General features: G+C 37.7%; 1 protein-coding gene across 2 annotated transcripts in view; it reads left to right on the top strand.

Moving 5' to 3' along the window:
- The window catches only part of ARHGEF3 (Rho guanine nucleotide exchange factor 3), a 114,733-nt gene that overhangs the window by 22,562 nt on the left and 69,995 nt on the right, over window positions 1–22,176 (top strand). For both annotated transcript variants that reach the window (XM_031608205.2, XM_090148207.1), the window contains one exon: window positions 15,506–15,572. In XM_031608205.2, the coding sequence (XP_031464065.2) occupies window positions 15,506–15,572 (67 nt within the window). The remainder of the gene's footprint in view (window positions 1–15,505; window positions 15,573–22,176) is intronic.

Here is a 22,176-nt window from a genome sequence, read left to right as displayed (position 1 = left end):
TGTCTGTGCTGTTTGTTACATTGCAGCTGAGCTAATGGAGGAACGAGGCAACGTTTTCCTGGCTCTGTTGTGGGGTTGCAGGATGTGATATGAAACAGATGGCAGTGGTGGTACTCATGGAAGACCTCATCAGACACATATGAAGTTGATGGTTCTTGGCTTCTTTTCTTCTCTCTGCTGCTAATCTGCCCCATCTCAATTAAGTGCTATTAATACTTCAGGAATAATTAGCCCTCTGTGGACCTTTACTCACTGTGAGCAGTTACTTAACACTTTCTTCAGCTAGGTTTGCCAGTGTGTTTCAAAACACACAATTTCTCTGATAATTAGGTGATGTTTTCCAGGCTTTTGTAGTGATTGTGTATCCTACGAGTTGTACCAATATTGCCTTTTTGACATGGGGATTTTCTGTCATTTCTTTAAAGGAAGGTGAAGAAGTTATCTGTAAAGGCAAAAGTTGGTGTTTTATTGAGTTTCTACATATCAAATGTAGAATAGTATGAATTTCCCTTAACTGTTTTGAAGCAGCTGGGCTCTGAGTGGGTGTGCAATGCTCACTCAGTATCTGTGATGTGTTTTAAAATGTAGAAGGAAAATCCCAGTGATCCACTACTGCTAACCATCTGTTTTCTGTCACTTTGCTTCTCTCTTAGAGCTTCTTGTCCTTTTGTCTGAGACTCCACTCATTGTTCATATAAGCAGTCTCTATTAGTTCACATACTTGTTCAACATGGAATATGGTAGAGCATCTGTTAAATACTCTTGCACTAATAAGGCAACCTTTTTTTTTTTTGAGTGATTATACATTTTTAGTTTGCTCTCTGACTGTAGAGGGAGCTGGTGATAAAGTCTGCACCTAAAACATACCATGTCTCTATGGTAACATCTGAACGCTGCAGTATTAGGAAACAAAAGACCAGAAACAAAAGAGTTACTTTAACAGTCTTTCCTTTTTGTGGGATTCTCCAGTGAAGGCTGGAGAATATGAGTTGGTTAAGTGGGCTGGATTTTCCTATGGATCCTGAACATTTCTAGAGATAAGTGTTGTAAGAGGATCATTTGAGTACATTGCTTTCAAACTGGATACCTTTGGTCATCTGCAAATCTCTTATATTCAGAACATAGCTTTTCTGTTGTAAACAGTCATTGTATTGCCCTAAAACTACACAAGGACAGCCCCAGCTAAATCTGTAGATTTGTTTCTTCTGATGTGGAAAAGAAGGCATGGACTAACCATGATAGCTCACATCAATGTAGTTATGAACAGAGGCTTAAAAGTAATGCATGAATAAAATAAGAATGTTGAGAGTTATTGAACATCTGCAAATGTTTCAGAATACCTACTAATACTTTTTAGATGTGTATCCATAGATGTGTGCACACAGCCATGTATGGATGTAGGCTTTCAAATTCTGGAGTGCTGATGATAGGTAACAATTTAAAACATGGCTTCTGAAGCTATGTTTAAAAAAGGAGATTCAATTACTGCTGTACTTTTTTTGTGGAGGAAATTTTGTTTCACTAAGGCTCTCATTTACCCTGGGGAATTACATTATCAAGTGGGTGCTCGCAGTTCTTCTTTCTGCCTTCCCCACTGAACAGTAAGATAAAGATGGCTCTATTTTGAAAACTGTGTCACAGTTTTGTGTTTCACAGATTGAGATACAAGTTGTGTGTGACCAGATGATTTAACATAAACTACACCCCATTTTTTAAAAATAGAAATCCTTTAAATATACTGTTATAACTTTTTTTTTTTTCTTACAGTTCCATTAGATACGTTCACATCTGAAACCTTGTATTGTATTATTTATTAATACAACAGAAGTTGAAAGATCTGTTAGGCAGAATTGAGCCTACATAGACCTTTTTCCCTCTCCTCATAAAATAGCAGGCATTACTTCTGGAGCAGTCCCATAGCTAACAGGCTCTGGTGCCTGTGTAATATCATCTTCCTGATCAATTCCTGTGGGAGATGAAGGTATCTAACAGTTGTTGGCCATCATGTGGCGAATCCAGAGATAAAAGGGTATTTATTTATCATAGTCTTCATGTTATGTGATATAAACTATTTTTTTTTTGTTCTGTTTTGTTTTTGTTTAATGCAGCTCACCTGGCACAAGCCAGTGTTTTTCTGATCATGGGTTCTGTAATAGAACAATTAATTGATTTTCCTGCATTTCATTTCAAGACAGATTTGAAATAAATCTCGAACTTTTTCTCATGCTGATTTATATTTCATTATATTAAGCAGATTTTTTAAGCAGGTGTGTGTTCATCGTTTGCAGCTTGGTTTTAAAGCAAAAAACCCAATTCCTTATGACTGGTCTCCAGGAGACGGGTACTTGGAAGGAAGGTTCTCTCATGAATTGCAGTAGATGGGCTCCGTAGTACCTGTCCATGCAGGGTCTTTTTGTTTCCAGTTTACTGGAATAGGTGAGTTGCCAGGAAACTTGAATTGATTTTGTTGTATGGGGATTTACAACTGAGGATTTCATTTGTCAGTGAAGGTGTTGTGCGGGATCATTTGTGAGCAGCTCATAGAGCACAGTGAGAGAAAGGTGACTGTGTTACAGTTTTCTGTTTTGCACAGCAGGGGGCTATGTGAACCAACAGCACATGAATAGATGTCTGTTGCTTTGTTCTTCTGTGGGGACAATGAGTGAATCATATCTTAGTTTCATTTCAGGCTTAGCCAAACTTCTTTCATGTACTGATATTTATCCGTTGGTGTGGAGGACTTAATAGTATTACAGTACTTGATTTCATGGTACTTTTTACGGTACCTGCATCAAGCTATTCTTCATTTCCACTTTGAAGGTTGTTTCTGTGCAGTTTTGCTCATAGTGAGTAAGCTGTGCATGTAAGATTGGGCTCTTTGACTTGCTGTGTCCTGGTCTGTGTATATGCTACACATAATTTTCTCCTGACAACCTGAGGATATAGAGTAAAGCACTGCTATTACATCTTACTTCTGTTTTACAGCTCCCAAATAGCTTATTTGCAACAAGACAACTCTGTGAGCTGCACTTCATGCACTTCACAGAATGGAGTAAGTTTGTCATAACTAGAACAGTTCTCTCATATTGATAGGACAAAGAGGAATGGCTTGAAACTAAAAGAGGGGAGATTTAGGTTAGATGCCAGGGGAAAATTTTCACTGAGAGACTGGTGAGGCGCTGGCACTGCTGCCCCATCCATGGAGGAGCACAAGGCCAGGCCAGACAGGGCCCGGGGCAGCCAGCCCACGGCAGGGGGCAGGGATGGAGTGGGCTGTAAGGTACTATCCAACTCAACCATTCTATGGCTCTGTGGTATTCCTCTGTGAATGTGGCAGCTTCATACTACTGGAGAAGCTGTCCCTGCCTCTCTGAAGGCCAGTGTCCTCAAATGTTCTTGAACTTTTTTTTTTTTTTTTTTCCCCTAATGACCAGCACCCGTATGATGTAGTCAGTTTTATTTTCCCTTTATAAGTTCCTGCTTTGGACTCTAAATCTCTGGCATCTGTATTTAAAGGAAGTGAATTTGTGTTATCAAGCTCCATCAAAGGTCTTGAGTGTTACTTCCTTGTCCATTTCAACTTGAGCTATTTTAGTGATCCGAGAAATGTTTTTTGCCCAGCGTGTAGTCTGTGGCTGTATCTTCTGCCAAGGTACTGATAGTCCCAGAAAACATTTCATTCATCATCAGTTAACAGTTGGTGTAGGATTTAGCAACTGCTAAGTGAACGGATGAGGACAGTAGTCTGGTGAGATGACAAGCTGTTTTTCCCCTGAGAAAGCTGCTAACTCTTTTTCTCAGCCTGATATAGCAATTTAGAAATTGATCAGATAAACAAAGCTCGTGTAGTACAGAGCTAAACTGTGATCACTGTAGGTGCTCATTATCTTGCTTTGTTACAAGATTTGTGAAATGGAGAATTTTAACAAAGCGTGTTAATTTTCTTTACTGCCAGTGTTAACTTGTATAGGAAGGCAAGCTCACTTATTTAATGTACCTCTATTTGAAAGTCAAGTATCTAGAATTTCAGGTTCTTTACACGGTGACTGACACACTTTGAAACTGCTGTAAGAGTGGAAAGGATTGATCAGGTTTCCATTCAGAGATGATTTGAAAATAGTACAATGTTTCTCTTCTACATTTTGTTTTCACATGTAGTCAATGTAGTCAAATTTAGAATGAGCATCTTAAAGTTCTTTGCTTACTGGCTCTCAAGCAATCTTCACAAGGCATTTGGGTAAAGCCCTTTGAACCTTTGAATGCTTTACCTTGCAGCTGGAGCTCAGGTGATCAGGCAGTTGCACTCGATGATCTTTGTGGGTTCCTTCCAGTTGAACTGTTCTACTCTGTATCATGTATCCTTCATCCATATCAGACACAGTGTTAATACATTTCCTTTGTTTTAGGTATAATGCTTAATATTTTTCATTTACTAGTAATTTAAAACTTTTCTCTCTTGAGAACAGTCTTGTGACTTTGTAAACTCAGAAAAAAAAAAAACATTGCACTTTTTAATTAATCTTTCTCAGTAGGACATAAGAAGGAGTAGGAGTTGGAAGATGTGAGACCAGTTACTGTGCTTTTCAAAGTACCTAGGAAAATCAGATTTGCAGGAAGGCATACAGGTGTGGTTTAAAGAATGCATAGTTTCCGCAGGAAATGGTACATGACTGTGCTGTCTGGGTCTTGCTTGCAACTTTACTACTGTCCTTTTAAAAAGAAGGTTACAAAACATAAGGCATAAAAATGATAAACTCGAGTTTTATCGTGATTGTGTATGGATAGAGATGAGACAAATGAGCACAGTCTCTGCAAGAAAGGCTGCCAGAGCCTTCTTGCCATGTTGTGTTCTCTTGGCAGGAGACTAACAGTACGTGTGTTGCTCTAAATAAACCGCAGCCTTTTCATGGCAAGGGCCTCACAGAGGTAACAAAAGATACAGTGTGCTCAGAGGTGTGCGATGGAGCACAGGGCCTGCTTCCACAGGAAACCAGTTATCATCTGCTCTGTCCCTTGCAGCGTCTCTCTGGGTGTGTGCATGTGGTGTGATGTGGTGTCTGCTTGCAGAAAGGTAGACACTGCCATCGCATGTGCTCAGAGCTGTATCTGTTCTTTATGATCCAATTCAGGCCGTAAAATCATATGCTATGCATAAAGTGAGGCTTGCTACTTCACTTGATTTCATTCCCATCTTCCCCTCTTAGGAATGAGAAAGCAGTTTCTTAGCATTTGTCCTTCGCAAAGAGCACATGCTACAGCTTTAGATTTGTGAGGATGTCATTGCTACACCACTTATCCCAATGCATTGACTCATCAAATCGCTCTGTACCTACTCTGTTTTGGTTTGAAGTTGCCAAGATGGGAAGATCTGAATGTAGAGATATCAGACGGATAACACTGCTGAGGAGTATTGCAGCATCGTTCAACTGTTTAATGCAAAGGACCGCTGCATTTGGAGGCGGGGATGAAGTTAATCTTTTTGTATCTGTTTCTGCTTTATTTGAAAAATTGCTGTACAGAAACTTATTAATCAAGAGATAAAGCATAAATAGTTGGAAAAAATCCAAAACAGTTTAGCTACAAAAACATATTTTGCAGTAAAATAAATTTCAAAACAATCAGTATATTCACTTACCTTATTTTCCTGTCACTCAGATGACTGCCAGCAGTAGTTCTGTTATCACTGACCATAAGGGAAACTGTAAATAAGACTGACCATAATCATTGATCAAATTAACATCTATTTGATTTCTTTCCTTGTGGTTTAAGACTCTTCAGCTGCTTTAGGAAGCGAGTATATTGTCCTCGTGTTCTGGTGCTTCCTATATTCAGATTGCAAGACTGTTCATTAGGCTTTTGATTTAAAAACTTTTCAGTTTTTAAAATGAAATAGAGTAACATATCTCTACTTTGTAATTAATATATATTTCTTTGAAACTCAGTTATATTAGATATCAACAAGTGTATGAGAGGAAAGATAAGTATACCTTAATTTTGTAGAATCATGGAATGGCTTAGGTTGGAGGAAACCTCAAAGATCATCCAGTTCCAATACCCCTGGGCAGGGGAGCAGTTATCCCTGGGTACTCTGCCCCTGACCTGGAAGATTGGGATGGGGAGCAGAACAAACCCCCCATGATTCAGGTGGAGACATTGTTACAAATCATGAAGTATGGGAAAAAAAGATACTGCATTAGTATATATGATGATAACATGTTCATATGTACAAGAGAAAATAGCTGAAAAATATTTTCGTTGAAGGCAAATAATCTCTGGCATACTCATCTCTGGCATGTTTTTTTCTGATATGAGTTACTGCTGTAAGCTACATTATTCATAAAGATTTCATACATAAATGTGAAAAACCTTCAAAATTTCTTATAGAAATTAATTTCATTGGACCTTGTGTAGGAATGTTTTGGTACATATGACACAAACGCATAGCACAAATGTTTTTTTTTCTCATGTTTTTTGAAGAACAGGTTATAGCAGTGTGATCTAGATAATCATATACTGAAATAATTCATTATTTAGGCTCTCTATTTTTTCCTACAGCAAAAATAATCTAAAAAGTAATGAAAAAAGAGCATTGGACATTGAGTATTGGCAGTAATTTTCCTTTGAACATGTGTAGAAGTGATGTTTCTTTCAAGATTTCTTTGCTTGCAGCCTTCAGACATTGCTGCCTTTTGACCCTTAAGTACTTTCATTGCATTTATTTTGTGAGGCATTTTAAGCCCATAATCTGGAGCCATAGGCTTGAAACTGTCATTTGACTTGGTCTTCTATCTATAACAATGTACAGTAATTAATTTGAAACAGATCCTGAGAATGCACCCAAAGTAATAGTTAATTCTTGACCTTGCTTCCCAGGCTTTGCACTTCAGTCAGAGACTGCAGATGGAAAGCTACTAAATGCTTATGTTAATTATAAGATTTGTTATCAATTACCTTTAATAAGATCAAAAAAGAAGGTTATAGGCTGCCTTGCTTACGGATGTGAGCAGACGACCTTTCCTTGAAAGGGATGAGAAAATGTACTCCATTGACAAATCAATCACAGATTTACTTTGCAGCATAACTCTATTTCCTGCCTGATCCACTGTTTTCATTTCACGTATTAGTTCCTGTTTTTGTAGGAATTTAATTTATTTGGATGGTGAAAATAGGTGCATTTGTCCATATAGATGTAGATATAGATAAATTTGTACATGTGTGTATGCATATAATGAAAAGTTAGAAATGGGTCTAAATCTTTCCATCTCATAAAATGCACTTTAATGTATATATGTTGACATGGAAAAAACAAAGGATAATCACTTTCTGTGTAATTACTGATACTAATGTTAATTATGAATTATGTGGTTATGTATTTCTGACAAGATTATCAAAATTTCCTGTATGGTCTTATAAGGTAGCGGTGGGAGTGAAATTACTGCCTTGCAGCTGCTGTATTTATATACTAAAGACTAGAAAATAACTTCATTGTGCTGGTACAAGTAGACATAACTGAACGTTTTCTGTCCTGAATTGATATTTTGAATGGAGCTTTCATGGAATCTTGGTTTGAGCAGGTCTTCCTCCACTGCCTTCAGGGTTTCTATAGTAACACTGATGCAAAAAATGTTCCCATAGGAACCCAACTGTGAATAATAACGAAACATTTTGCTTTTGCATCTCAGGTTAAATAGCCCTTCAGAAATCATGGAAATAGTGAAACTTTCTTTTTCGTTTAATTGGTAGGAAGTCATCCTGCTCTTCTAAGTGGAAAAGTGTTTGTGATTTCAGAGTAAACATGAAGTCTGTTGTTTAAGTATCATCCTTAGAACAATGGAGAATGCTAGAAACATTGGGTTTAAAATTTGCATTGGCTTCAAATATTTCAAGTTAAAAGAAACATTAGATACCGAAAAGTTACAACTTCCATTGTAACTTGTCATGTATATAGGTTTACATATTTCTTGAAGATCAAACTCTTGTTAGTTTTCTGTCCTTGCTGTGCAGTGATGATCAAGATCAAAAAGGTCACATGGTACTGAACAGTATTTGATGACTTCAGTGTCTATTTATAAATCCCCTCAAAAACGTCACTTGTTTTGTTGCAGCAGTGAATTTGTCAGTGTTTGTATTAAATGGAATTTCTTAACATCACAGGATGCAAGATTAGTTGAAGCTGGTTGTTACTAAATCTAGTTCTCCTTGTACATGTAAATTGGCCTTTGTGCAAATAGTTGCCTTGTTTTTATTTATTTCACTTCCATTCTGAACAAAAGGGGAACCAATCCAGTGTTTGTGATTGGAATAAACTTCTTAACTTGAAAGCATTTTAGGGCTTTGTGCAGGGTTTTTCACTGAGTAAGACAAAATGCACACGGAGCTCCAAGAATGTATGGTGACAAGGAAGATTTACGGAGTTGCAACAAGCAGTGGAAACTGCTCAGTAGTAAAAAGGACTCTGCTGAGTGCTTAAAAGATGTAAGAATTCAATAGAAGCTGAATAAGAATTGCGAAGAACATTTTCTTAAATATGAGGAGAAAGAAGTTTTCTAAGCCCAGGTGCTGAGATTTGCTCGTACAGATACTTAGGTGACTTAACAGACAGAATTCATGTCAGCATGAAATTCGTGGTGTAATTGCACTAGTTTTGGTGAGTGGCTATTGCACACTGAAGCTAAATCATGGGCATGGTTTCATGCCCTTGGAAACGTTAGTTTATTATCTTCAGTGGTGAGATGTGTGTTAAAGTCTCAAGATGAGATAATCAGGTCTGTCTTTGCATTGAAATTACCGGAGCGGTTCTTGTCACTTGTTTTAAAACACTTCTTCATGAAACAATAATCTTTCTCAGTAAAACAACCATCTGAAAGTTGCAGCCAGTTGCTCTCAATAATTGATGGCATTTAATAAAAGCAGTTTTCCTTCCTTGACTGACTGGCTTCATGCCATGTCTGTGAGAGGCAGGAGCGAAGACAGGCCATCACATGGTGCTCTTCAGAAGGTAGACAGGAGTTCCTTTCACTTAATAATTAACACAGACAAACCTCTAAGTTGACTATAGGCTTAAAAGCATAACAACTTGATTTGACATTTTTGCTAAAAAAGGATTTTTTGGGGTCATTTTTAGTTGAAATTCAAGCTACAGTGCAGAAAACAAAGGTGCTAATGAGAGCAGAAGCAAGTAGGGTTCTACAGTCTAGTATTGGATTGCCTTGCATCCAAATGTTGTTTTCAGTAGCAGTGCCCTCTGTTTTCATTCTTCTGATCACTATAACTGCATGTTAGTGAGCCACAGCTTTGCAGGAGTTCATGTTTACCTTCAGAAAGAGAGCCAGATGGTAGGAATCCAAACAATTAGGGTTTTCCATTCTTGTTTGTTATCAAGAACGTGATGTGATAGCACTTGGATGATCATTTGGAGGCTGTTAGTAGCTTCTGTGTAGACTAACAGGGAGAATGCTGTTTACAAACCGCTGAGAATTCTTTGTCTGCTTTCTCATGGCAAATATTTTTGTTTCTATCTAACCAGTAAGTGCCCAATCTTGCTGAATTAAGGGGATTTCGCAACATCTGGTTCCTGATGAGAACTTTCTTCTGTTTTGAAAACAAGATGGAATAGACTTCTATTTCCTTGAACATGAACGTTGTGAGTTTGTGCCTGGAGGGTTGATTTTTCTGGCATTCTCACGATGGGGGCCATTCAGGCATTACCACTTGAGATTTTTTTTCCCATGGACTGGAGGATCTTATCTACACGGCTGGGTGGAGATGAGCAAACATTTCTTTTTAATGAGTTGTTCACTTTGTCAAGGGCTCAGCATGTATCTGTGATACAGCAGTGGGATGGTGTAACGTCTAGAAATTATTATATGTGTTATTGACATTTCTTTTTCCAGCTATTATTGAAATACTACAGGAATAATTTAGGCTGCTCATTCAAAGCCAGCCAGTGAGTAGTCTTTCTAATCTTACATTTTACAATATTCATGAAACAGTGATATTTTTCTTAAAGAAATACAAGACAGGGTGCCCTTCTTGTCCCTGGCATTAACGCAGCTATACCGTGTGGAACAGCCAAAACACCTGTGTCCTTCTGCTGGCTGGTAGCCAGGGCCTGCTTCTGTTTCAGCTGTGAGTAGAGTTCATGTATGTCAAGGGGATGATTCTGTAGTGATGTATCTCAAATGTAATTTATTGCATTAACCTTCAGTAAAAAATGAATGAATGAATGATGTTAGCAGCTTGACATCAAGGATGTGCTTCTTTAGAAGCTGAAATATTAGATCATTAGTAATCTGATTTTTAGATCAAAATATCTAACTTTGTCATTTGATTTTTTTTTTCTTCTTTATTATATCAGTCTTAATTTTGACAGGAAATACAAATAAATGCAGAAATGGAGAGATGTTATGTAGTTTCTTTGACATTTTGCAGTGCTGTGCATTGAGTCGTCGTACAAACAAACATATTCTGAAGAAAGCATGGAAAAAGAGTAGGTGTGGGACAGCTCACTGGTACCTGCTTCGGTGATGCAGGCTTTCATCTTTCAGTGTATACCCAGATTCACTGAGGCTGTTTTTCTTTCTTAATGCTAATGAGACTCAGCTCATGATAGTAGGAGCAGAGGATTATGTCAGCATTCAGAAAGTCAACACTGCTACTGAAAATCCTTCATCTGCTTTTTTCCTTAGTGGATATTTTTGTTTCTCTGAAGATAGTAACTGTCCAATCTTGCTTATCTAAGGGGATAGTTGTTTCCAGTTATCTGGCAGTTGGCTGTATGGAAGCTCAAATTGCTCATGTCTGCAGAATCAATCCTTGATAAATTGAACATTAACCCAGTCATTGTGAGACGTTGCCTTCAGGAAGAAGAGTGTACCATGTAAAATCTCCATAGGAATTTAAAATGCTAGTCAGTCAAATTCTGCTGTATTAAATTTGTTTTTTTTCCTTTCAGAGAACAAAATAAATCTTACATAATCTTTTTATTAAGAAGATGAAACCATGTTTTTTTTTTTCTTTGCTTTTAAAATCGATGCCAAAGGTATTTGAGTTTAATGTTAAGTGTAACTTAAAATATCTGAGAGAATCAAAGCTGTTGTTCAGAGCAAGAAGCGATCTTGCAACTCTTGGGCTTCATCAGATGAACTGCTTGCGAATCTTTTACAACTCATTATCACAAATATACCCCAGTATGTTAAAATAAATATGCTTCTGTAATCAGTGTATTGTTCAGTTCTTTCTGTAGGTTGAGCTAATGATAGTACAAAGAGTGGTTCTGAACATTAGGTACCATTTGTCATTTAACTGCGTTTTGGTAAAATATTCACAGGTGTTGTAATAACCTTTATTTTTGCAGTTTGAGAAGAATTTCTGCTTAGCACAGTTTTTCTCGAAGTGTTTTGAGCTTCCTTTTTTTAGCTGAGTATTCATTTGGATTTGTGAAATGCACTTTTATCTCCAAGCAGCTGAGTATTATAAACACATACTTGGATAGTTGTATCTAAAAACTGTGGTAGTCAGTGCTGTGTGTGCACAGAGACTGCAGGATCAGACGAAGATGCAAGTTACAAGTAATGTAAACTAACATAAATCCTTCATTTTATCTCATTGTGACTCAAGATAGATAATGCTGTTTAATTTTTTTTTCTTCAGTAATGTAATAACTTTACAACACTGAGTGGATATTTTTAGTCTTTAGATTCCTTTATACTTAGTACTTATTGCAGTGATGTTACTAACCTCCAGCACAGCACAGGTTGTGCACAACACACAGTGATTATTCTGGGAGCCACGCTCATGAGGTTTCTGCAGCTTTCAGTAAAAGTACCTTTGTCCAACTGATATTTATGTTGTGTCTATTTGTAGTATCTGTGCATGGGAACCTAAAGATACACAGCAAATCCTGCGTATCTTAAGGACAAAAGCAGTTAATGACTTAATACTTTTCTAACCATTGTCAACAAATGTTTGGCGTATGTGACTGGGTTCTGTCCTGAGTTTTGTGTGGCAGGAGTAGTTGTGGTTCATACTCAGCTTCGGTGCTGATCTGCTGTGTGAATGTTACTGCTGATGGTCATAGGTGAGAAGAAAAGAATTGAAGTTTTACTTTACTTTAAGTTCCAAGGCAGAATTGCTAGGTATATAATTACTAAACAAACAAATATAGCAATCAGTTTTTGCAAAACCATTTAAAGAAAGATCAAGGTTTCATTTCCAGACAAGCATTTCTGATGATGCTGGATTAATCTGAATTTCAGTTTTTTTTTCTGCAAACAGGACATGGAACAACATAAACCTTTTGTAAGCCAAATAAGATTTACTTTGGTCTTGATGGAAATGCATCTTTATTTTTAAGACAGTGCTCCCTACTGAACACTAAGGGACATCCTTAACCTTGTTTAATACTTTATCAGAAGTTATGGCAGTGTCTTGTTTCTATTGTATCCAAACTTCTCTAGTATATACTTTGTTTCAGGAAAGAAAACAACATTTTGATTGATTATAATTAGCCTCCTAAACTATAGAAATTGACTTTTGTGTCCCTACAGTCTCTGTGTTTACTGCATGTTTCTCTCCAGCCTTTTGCACACCAGAAACTACAAAACAGTTGTTAGAAGCATTTTGGTTAAAGACAGAGCCGTGGCTTACAGATCAGTACCAGTGTCAAAAGATTCAGCAGCCATAAATACTTCGTCCAGTAAGATTTCAAGTTATCCTTGAAATCCTTGCACAGCAGAATCCTAGGAAACTAGCAGACATAGGAGTCAGCATAGGGCCTTCAATACACTTAATGATGCAGCATTCTTATTAACAACACATAAAGTTTAATGGTTATCCAAAAATAGAATTCTTGCAGTAGCTTTGTCTTTGTATTTAAAATATCAAGTAGTAACTCAGTAGGCTTTCTGTAAGACAATAGAGTGTTTTTTTAATTAGCTTATACACTATTGCAATTCAGTGAAGAGTTATCCATCCAGTAAACAGAACATTCCTCAAAGTAGTGCAGTGTAGGAAAAGGGAATATTTTACAAAGTCTGCAATTGTCCAGTTGTTTTCCAGTGTAGTTCTCGCTGATTGTGATAGACAGTGAAGGACCGAACTGAGAGCTGCACATGAGGTCTTGGTTTTGCTAGAACTCTACTTTATTACTTGAGGTATATTTGGGAACCAGAAGTTGTGCTTTACCTGACTTTGATTTAGGGGTGTGTTCAACTGAAAAGCGCTGGCTCAGGACGCTGGCTGTGACACATGATTGCAATTAGCTGAGGTGGTTTCTAGCCATGGGAGGGGTGAAACTTCTAGAACAGTCTTTCAGTAAGACGAAGAGGCACTTCTGTAGTTTTAAGGTAGGCTATATGAAATAGTTGTGACAGGAAATTACGGTTGATGTTTTCACTTTTCTGCCCACGCTTAGACTTTGAATACCCCCGTGAAGTTTTCCTGGGCTGGTGCTGGGGCCCAAGGGAGCATCTTCTGCCATCCTGCATTTTGAAAGGTTTCTGTCAACCTCCATAATGATTCGCAGCCTGATTAAAGGCTCTCACAAGTACAAAACTAATTTTATTGCTTTCTTTTTATTTGCAAGTGCTTTCTTTGTATCATTTACAGGGATCATATTTTTGAGTGAATTTTGGATGGAATAGAAAGTAGGGAAGTAACAGACTGGTCACATGTATATAAGTGAAAGTTTTTAAGAAATGATTTAAGGTGGCCTATTCAGTGGTAAATGAGTCTATCTCTTAAGTCTGATTTCTTCTGTTTAGGAGAGGGCTGTATATCTAGAATGAAAAAGCAGATAGCAGTGAATTTTGATACATCCTATAAGTATCAGGCCAGTAAGTCTTGGAGGACCTGCAGTGATAGGTGCATTTTCCTAGCTAAGCACACTTTTTCTTAAAACTGTTTGGCATTTAGGACTCTTTAATAATGATATAGCCTTAAAGAGCTTTTAAATAATGATATAGCTTTAAATAGCTTTAAAGAGAAAGAAATCTATAAAAATCACACAATGCTTCTTGGAAAATTGGAGTCTGGTTCTAGTCTGAGATCATTTGTGCATGCTGCTGAACAGAATGGATGCGAGACACTGTTAGAATGATCTATAATCTATGTAACTTCTTGTTGCTGATCCCATTCTTTTCTTCTCATAATGCAGTTAGAGTTCCACTGAGGATCTTGGGTTAGAAACTGAATTTCTTAATATTTTAAGTTGGAAAGATGTAGGAGAACTTCTTAGTTGGACAGTCATTGTAAATCTGCAATATATGCTGCAGTGTGCTTGAAATATTGGTGTTGTTTATGGCTGGCTGGCTACTAGAGTGAAACCTGAGAATATTAACGCCATGGCTAGAGTTCCATTTCAGTTGTTGTGATTATAATATATCACGTTATTTGCATTGTGTTAACATCTAAAAATGTCTACTGTGACCTCAGCTCTATGACGTATCATGCGTAATATGAAAATGTCCATACATGCAGTATTTTACACCAAATATTTCACATCCGAATAGAGGAGACAGAAAACTAAGACAGGGGTGATTACTGCTGTCCTGACACTGCAGGACTTGGGGCACAGGGTGTTGAAGTCCCTCAGGAACTGTGAAGAGCAGAAGTCGCTCCCAGATCTTTCGTGTTAGTCTAGTGCTTGAAGTGCAGAAACATCTGTCCTGCTATTGTTGGATGGAGAGAAGGTTTGACAGGCAGCCATTTAATTTGTTGTTTTTTAACCAGGTGCCCGTATTCCTGTAATTTAAATAATTGCATGGTTTGAGCTGCAGTGTGCTCGGCACTTGAGCCTTGCCACCAAACTGTGCGTTGGTCTGGTCAGCTTCAGCAGGTCAGCCAAGCTTTGATCTGACTTCATGTGTAAAGTCTCAGCAATGTTTGCCTACCTTAGCAAAATCATTTAACATCTGACTTCGGGATCTTAATGAGTGAAAAGCGCTCATTAGGAGTGAAGTGGATAATATTATGGTTACTTTTCAGAAATAATTGTACGGTGATAATTATAGGGTGGGAAGACATTTTTGAATGAGTAAAACCTGAAGTCAGCTCCTCTAGTTGTTCGCATCACACATGGCTATGGCTAGCTTGCTTTGCATGGTGCTTGGCAAAGCCTCACCGTTGGGGCCCTTTGGTGGCCACCTAGCAGAGCTGTGCACAGCCTGCGTCACCTGGCACAACTGCAGCTTCAGCAGCACACAGGGTCAGGGCTGTCCCTGCCTGTTGGAAATCAGAGTGATGCAAAGTTCTTGCCAGACATCAAGTCGGTGCGTCTCTGAAGGCTTGTAAGGCTGCCATGTCCCTTAGCTCTCCATCTAAATTGAAATGTTTGTCTGAACTGAAGAGAGAAGCCTGTCAGGAGTACAGCCAAGGAAATCTAAGGTGTCTTAGTAGCTGAATTCTGTGTTTTTTTTTCTCCTCTGTTGTCACTCCATTTTTGATGTAGAAAACATGACAGCTAAGAATGTAATGGGTAAATGCTTTTCCTTGTTTCATCCTGCAGGCCAAAACAACAGCAACAGAACAATTTTTCCTTGTTTCCTTCTACTAAAGGCTGGAATTTCAGAGGGGTAAGTTTGATGTTGTTTTAATATATTTTTCCTGCTTCATTCTGTGAGTGCTGAAATTATGGCAGAACAGCAGAATAAAAATCTTTCATTTTGTGACCTTCTACAGTGCTTTCTAAAAAACCCAGGTTTTGTTTATGTGATTGGCTGACTTACTAGGAAGTATTTAGGAAGACCATTTAGTATAACCAGTTTAACAGTGTGATTTTAAAATGTGAAGTAAAATTGATTTGTTTTCGTATTTGAGAATTATTCAGCAAGACTGAAGTGATTTACACTATTTTTTAATTTTTTAGATTACCTTTTTTTTTTTTTTAACTATAGTGTAGATGTTTGTAGAGTTACTGGAAACTTGAATATCTGCATTTTGCAGAAGTACAGGGGCTAGCAAAAATTACCTGGATTTCTTACAAAATTGGAGAGAATAGATTTTATTTCTGATTTGTTGGTTGGCTAAGCAAGGCCATCTGCATGCATGTGAACTCCCACAGCAGCAGAATGCAAAGATGTGTGAAAAAGCAAAGCAAATGAAACTGAGAACATCAATATTTTTTTCGCAGTATCAGACAGTTTTTTCCATGTCTGTTTCAGGTTTGAGATGTGCTGCTAACACAGGTCAATCATTTTCAAGTCTCCGTCTCTACAGAGCCTTTTACTTGATCTATTGAAAAGCCTAAGATGGTAGTTTTCAAATGGCAAGAGCGTTTGCCATGTAAGTGCTGTAGCTTGGGATACAGTCTAGGAGTCACTGTGTGTTACATCTGAGGAGTAGTGTTTCTGTAATCTTTAGGTCAAAGTAAGGGTTTTTCTGCCTTGCAAAATTCATTTTCTATAATAATAAATTACCACTACCTGTAATGAGAACTGACTTGCACTGAACCTAACAAATTTCTACTCAGGAGAGCATATAAATATGCTTTCTTTGAGCTTCTTCAACAAAGCATTTAAGTAAGAAGACGTTATTGAAATGTGTTGTTGAAAGAATAAATGACATTTATAGATGTACTGATCTGTGGTGGTCATGATATGATAAGCGTTGTTGAAACTAGAAATATTTTTCACAATATCTGATACTGACTTTGGTATTTTTAAGTAGAGCACTCACTATTGCTTATTGTGAAAAGGATCTTCAAACTGTTTCCTTCATGTATAGAAATGAGGATGTGTGGGAGTTGTCTGCCCTGTTATTTTTAAGGAAAGTTATGGGACACTAACACAGACTTCTAGCTCCATAGCTTTAATATTTCATAAAAGTAAAGGGCAGTTGAAGAGAATTATACAAAATAAAGAACTGCATCTGGGGAAGAAGCTATAGCAGTTGTTCCCTGGATCTGTTCAGATGCTGAAGCTGAGACAGCTGAGCTCTGGACCAGAGGGCTCAGCTCTGCTGACTTCTGCAGTGTGTCAGCATCAGCTTTGTTTGGATGGGTGGAAAAAGTGTGTTATGGAAAACGCAATGAGCAGACTTCAGGTCACAAAGGTTTTGGTATGGATGGTTAGTGATAAAAGATCGTCTTTGATATCTTTTTTTAAGCAAGTATAAAGTCTTGTTGGGTAAATGAACTAGGTTAATATTGACAGTGGATCAGTGCCATTCTTGAGTGAAACAAACAAAACTGCTGAGATGACTTATTCATAGCTATGCTTTTTAAAAACATCTGTGCTGTTTCTATACTGCAAACTGTAATGCGAGATCATTTCAACAGTCACAATAAAACAGAAGCAAGTTGTTAAGCATAACATTATGATGTTTTATGAGTTTACCTGTCCTCACTTTGCAGTTGGATCACTGGTTTAGCATGTCTGTATCTCATGCTGATCAAGTGGACTTGTTAAAGCATCAGCGAGCAAACACCAACGTAAACCTCAAAGAAAGATAAGAGGGCCCAGATGCTTAACTTTTACCAAGGGGAAACTCCTCTGCACTTCTGTCTTCCTCTCTGTGCTTAAACTTATTTATTCATTTTCCATTTTAAGGTGTTCTTTTGAATCTCATGGTTTTCCTCCATGGGAATTTCCATATCAAGATGATATCATTTATGTTTCTGTCAATGCTCTCTTAGGTAACAGTAGCAATTATTTCCAGAAGGTTAAGCAGTGTTCTATGTGACAACAGTGAGCTGATTATGGTTTTTATTTTTTTTTAAAGGGTCTTGTTTTGATAAGAGTTAGGCTTCAATGTACTAAGCAATGCAATCTCTGTGGTGTATGCTGCTCCTGCATATATTCGTGATGCATCTGATTAGTTTGCTGTCTGAGGAGATTGCACAGTCAGGTGCCCAGCAAACAGTGTTTTAGTGGAAAGGTATTTATGGAGAGAATTGTAGTTTCAGAGAGGAAGAAACACTGAACCTATGGAGGGAGATAAGAATATCACAAACTTGGCAGAAGTGTAATTGGAAAACCAGAACACAGGAGCCAAGGGGGTGGATGTGTAGTTGGAGTCTAAGAGAAATAAGGCAAAGGAAGATGCTGGCTGCAGGATTGGAGAGAAAAAGAGGAGGAGGCTGAACTTTGGAAGAGAGAATCATGATGGAGAAAGAAGTAAAAGATGTGATAGTGATAGTGTGAGAGAGTAGAGAGGGGTACGAAGGAAAGCTAGAATGTGTGAAAGCAGATATACAGTTGTGGAAACAAGGACAAACAAATGAAAAACAGAAGCATCCTGTATTTGTGCAATCATGCACCTATAGGTGGAAGATACGAGAATTAAAGCTTCTTTTCTTCTTTGTAAGTTATGATGCAGCCTTGAGTTATGTGCCTGTGTGCTATGTTATCCATAATAAGTGTTGTCAAGCTTATTTGTACATAATATCTGAATTCATGAAGCCTGAGAATCTCTCCTAAGGAGTCTCAAATTTTAACTGCTTTGTCTACCTCCCCTCCTGCTGCCTCAGAATCACCACTTCTGGTTTCACCAGCAGGATAATTTTCTAGAGTGCCTTAATTATATGAGTGATGGGCTCATGCTACTTAAAAGCCTTTAAGTGATTTACTTTTTCCTAATGATCTATTTAGATGTATTTACAAGAGTGGTCTGTAGCAGCCCTGCTGATATGGCTCTTCAGGTGGCTGTGAAGGAACTGCAGTCAAAAGAAAAGCAGTTACCTGGTTAATGAGAAGTACCAGGCTTGGAGGCATAGCTGAAGAGGATGCTGCTTTTGTCTGTGCTTATCATTGTTTTTTCTCTATACTGTTCCACAAAGAGCTAGCATCACTTCCTGCATATTTTAAACAGATGTCTGAACCATTATGCTTGTTTCTCTTTTATTTCTCCTACAATAACTTTAGTGCTAAAAATGAATCAGTAGCAAAATCTAAACCAATATTTTCTACTTGAGACATTTTGAGATGTTTGGTGTGTAGTTGCCTAAATACTGAAGATTTACTGCAACTGTGCTTCTTCGTATTTCCTTGTTTTCTGTTTCCTTTTTTGTTTTGCAAAAGCTTCTAACCAAACTTCAGATATGGTCATCTGGGAGGGAAGCTGATCTAATTTATGAGAAGTTTGACGTGAAATGTGCTAAGCTTGCTGAAGGTCAATTTTAGGTTTGTAAGTGATTTCCTTGCTAATTTTGTTTCAGGTATGTGTGTGGGGAGAAAAGATGTATTTCATGCCAGATGGGAAGAATTCCTCACTTTTCAGACAGTATTTGCAAAACAATGTGTGTGCTTTGTGCAGGCTGGCAGACTTCATTTGTTCCCTTCAGGGTACATGACTAAACAAAGGTGCAGGTTCCTAAGAGAGAAGTTCTTTTTTTTCTGGTTTTAACTTGATTATTAATTACATAAATTACATAATCATGTACCACTGCAGAAAACACCTTTTGCTTCTGGATTCTGACTGGTTCTATTCAGTTGAGTACCAGTGGATACAGACATTGCTGAAGCAATGAAGTTACCCATAGCAGAGGCTGTTATGGTATCAGACAAGCTTTTAGTTGGACTTGTTGTAGAAAACTTATCAGCTAATGTCTATAGATGAAATGTGCTTCAATACCATCATCTTGTAGTGAAGTATGAACAATATAACACCAATGTAATTTTTTAAGACATGTTATTATATGCATTAAAAAGCGCAGTTATGTTTTTTTCTCTTTTTAATGCACTTGCATTTTGCAGACACAGTTTCAGTAGTTTCCTCCTTGGAGTAAGAAAAGTGTTTCTTGTGTATAATGCCATTGGTGCAGTAGGAGGGGGGTGCTGTGCCAGGGGCAGTGCTGTTGGTGTCCCTGCTCCTTGTGCCTGCTCTCACTGTGTGCTTGTGTATTTCCCTCTGTGGACAGTCCTCTGATTTTCTCCTACCATTTTGCAGCTTGCTAAGGAAGTGGTAGGTGGATTCTTGATCTCTGATCCATCTCACATCTCTTTGAAAAGAAAATTCCCCATTTCTTCTTCTTCTTTTTAAGAGATGGCGTATACTTGTGCTCTGCTCCTATTAGATCTCTCCCCCTTTCTTCTTTCACTGGGGCTGCAAACTCCTCTACTTCAGGGTTTAATTGCCTTAGCACTTCCCCTCCTTTAGTCTTAGTTCAGGATTTCTTTTATCCTGATTTTGTGGAGGGACCGTTGTGCTTCTGTCATTGTTTGGGCCAGAATGCCTCTGATATCTGGTATTAGCAGTGGTAAGAAGCAATTCTGTGAGTCTTTCTGCATTAGCGTCTTAGAAGACGGATACTGTAAACATCACGCCTGCATTACAGCTTCAGAAGAAGCCAATTTCCTCTGTAGTCTTGCAGTTCATTCTTTGTAGCATTGCAGGGGTGGGGAAACTTTAAACTGTTCATAGCAGCAACATTGGAGACAATAAGAGCATTAGAAATCTCTGTCCATGATGCACTATTTGTAGTTCAGAAGACTAGAGCTCATAAATTGGTCCAACTGTACAGCTTGGATGCTGGGTTTTTTACTATTTAAGAGAGCTGGCTTTGATGTCTTCCCGGCTTAACCTATGGGCGGAGCTTTAAATATTTTAGTTTATTATTGGTTTTGTTTTTGAGCAAACCATTGGAACTGTTGATTAGTCATAGGGCTAATTTTTCTTGGAACAGCAAGGTTTATGTTGGCAAAAAAATAGAGATGCTATCAGAAATTCATTGTGTGGCTTTTGCGTAACTGGATCATAGTCAAGTCCATCTGTAGTTCCAAAACACACATCAGAATTATGGTGTTCTTAATGTATACACTGAATTTAAAATTTTTGAAGGATTTAAGAAGGTATTATTCCAATCTGATGCATGGTTTAATTAGCACAATAATCAAGTTTTATCCACCATATATGATTGGGTGTAACTATATCATGTCAGAAAGTCAGAATGTTTTATTCCAGCAAAACGTGATTTGTAAATGAGTTCTTAGACCTGTGAGAAATGGCTGCATCCTTTTGAAGGACCAGTGGGATGTGTGTGTAACAACGTTCTTCTCATACAGCAGTCCTGCAGAAATCTTGTGTTGAGTAGACTCATAGGCTTTTTACATCCGCAAGGCATCATTTGCATTGTAAAAGGTGCGCATTACATTTATTGTATCTTGGATTCATTCAAATTAACACTGTCAGTTTTTATGATAACAAAAAATAATGTATCTCTTTTCTGAAGTTTTGTTATGTTTTCATGTTATATTTTCACAGAATAGATATTTTCTGGAAATATGCAGTCACTTTATTAACGCTGTAGGACTTTGTTTTATGGATCTCTCTAAGTGTTTTGTAACAAGTTTATTTTTGTTCTGGGTGTGATTTGTTATTTATAGTAGAAGTATTCTGTGTGTGCTATAAACCTGTTACACCAGCTCTGTTGCACATACAAACAGTGCTGAGCTAGAAGCCACGTGTGATAAAGCAGAAAGGTCCAGTTGTCGTTCTCTTAGGCCTAGTTTGATGTTCTGTTATATAGCAGATTTCCTGCCTTTAATCATAGTTTGGGTGTTACCTTGTACTCCTGCTGTCATTTACTGTTCTTTTCTTTGTTCAACAGCAGATGAACTTGACCTGCGCTCAATTTAACTCACACCAAACTCTGCCCACTTCTTTGTATTTGTTTCTCCCCACCCCAGCAGTGACTGCTCTTTGAGAACACGTGATGTGAAATCAGTATTTCCTATAACTTTATTTCAGAAGCTTTCATTGTAATGGTTAGCAGTGTGATGCTGTTTTCCAGCTGAACTTGATAGCATTTTGTCTGAAAAAACAGCCTTTTAGAAACAAATTTGAAATATATGTTGGCATTTAAATTGTTCCACTGTTTCAGAATAGCAACTGTAATTTAAAATAAATATTGGGCAGAATGGTTGTACTAGCTATGATGCATCCAGTAGAACTTGATGTCATCGCAACCTGTTTGTTTTTTTAACCAAATCATTGTGAAGGTCTGTTGTTCAGTTTCCCTGTGCTCTTAAGTGTAAAACTGGTCAGCGATCAGTATAAATTTGTTGTAAAAACTTCCAGTTTGTCAGTGCTTAGATTAGTTTTAAAGTAAATAAATGGGATATGCATTTGTGAATGGTTGAAAAATTACTGTCTACTGAAACAGCTGGGAAATCCTCAGTGCTGCAGTAGAGGTTCTTTTCAGTTCTCTGCCTCTCCACCTGCCATTCCACAGGTTCTGAT

The sequence above is a fragment of the Phasianus colchicus genome, chromosome 11, assembly GCF_987193195.1.
Source record: "Phasianus colchicus chromosome 11, bPhaCol1.hap1.1, whole genome shotgun sequence".
Taxonomy (NCBI): Eukaryota; Metazoa; Chordata; class Aves; order Galliformes; family Phasianidae; genus Phasianus; species Phasianus colchicus.
The sequence above is the reverse complement of the archived record's forward strand: the minus strand, read 5'-3'. Positions and strand labels throughout refer to the sequence as shown.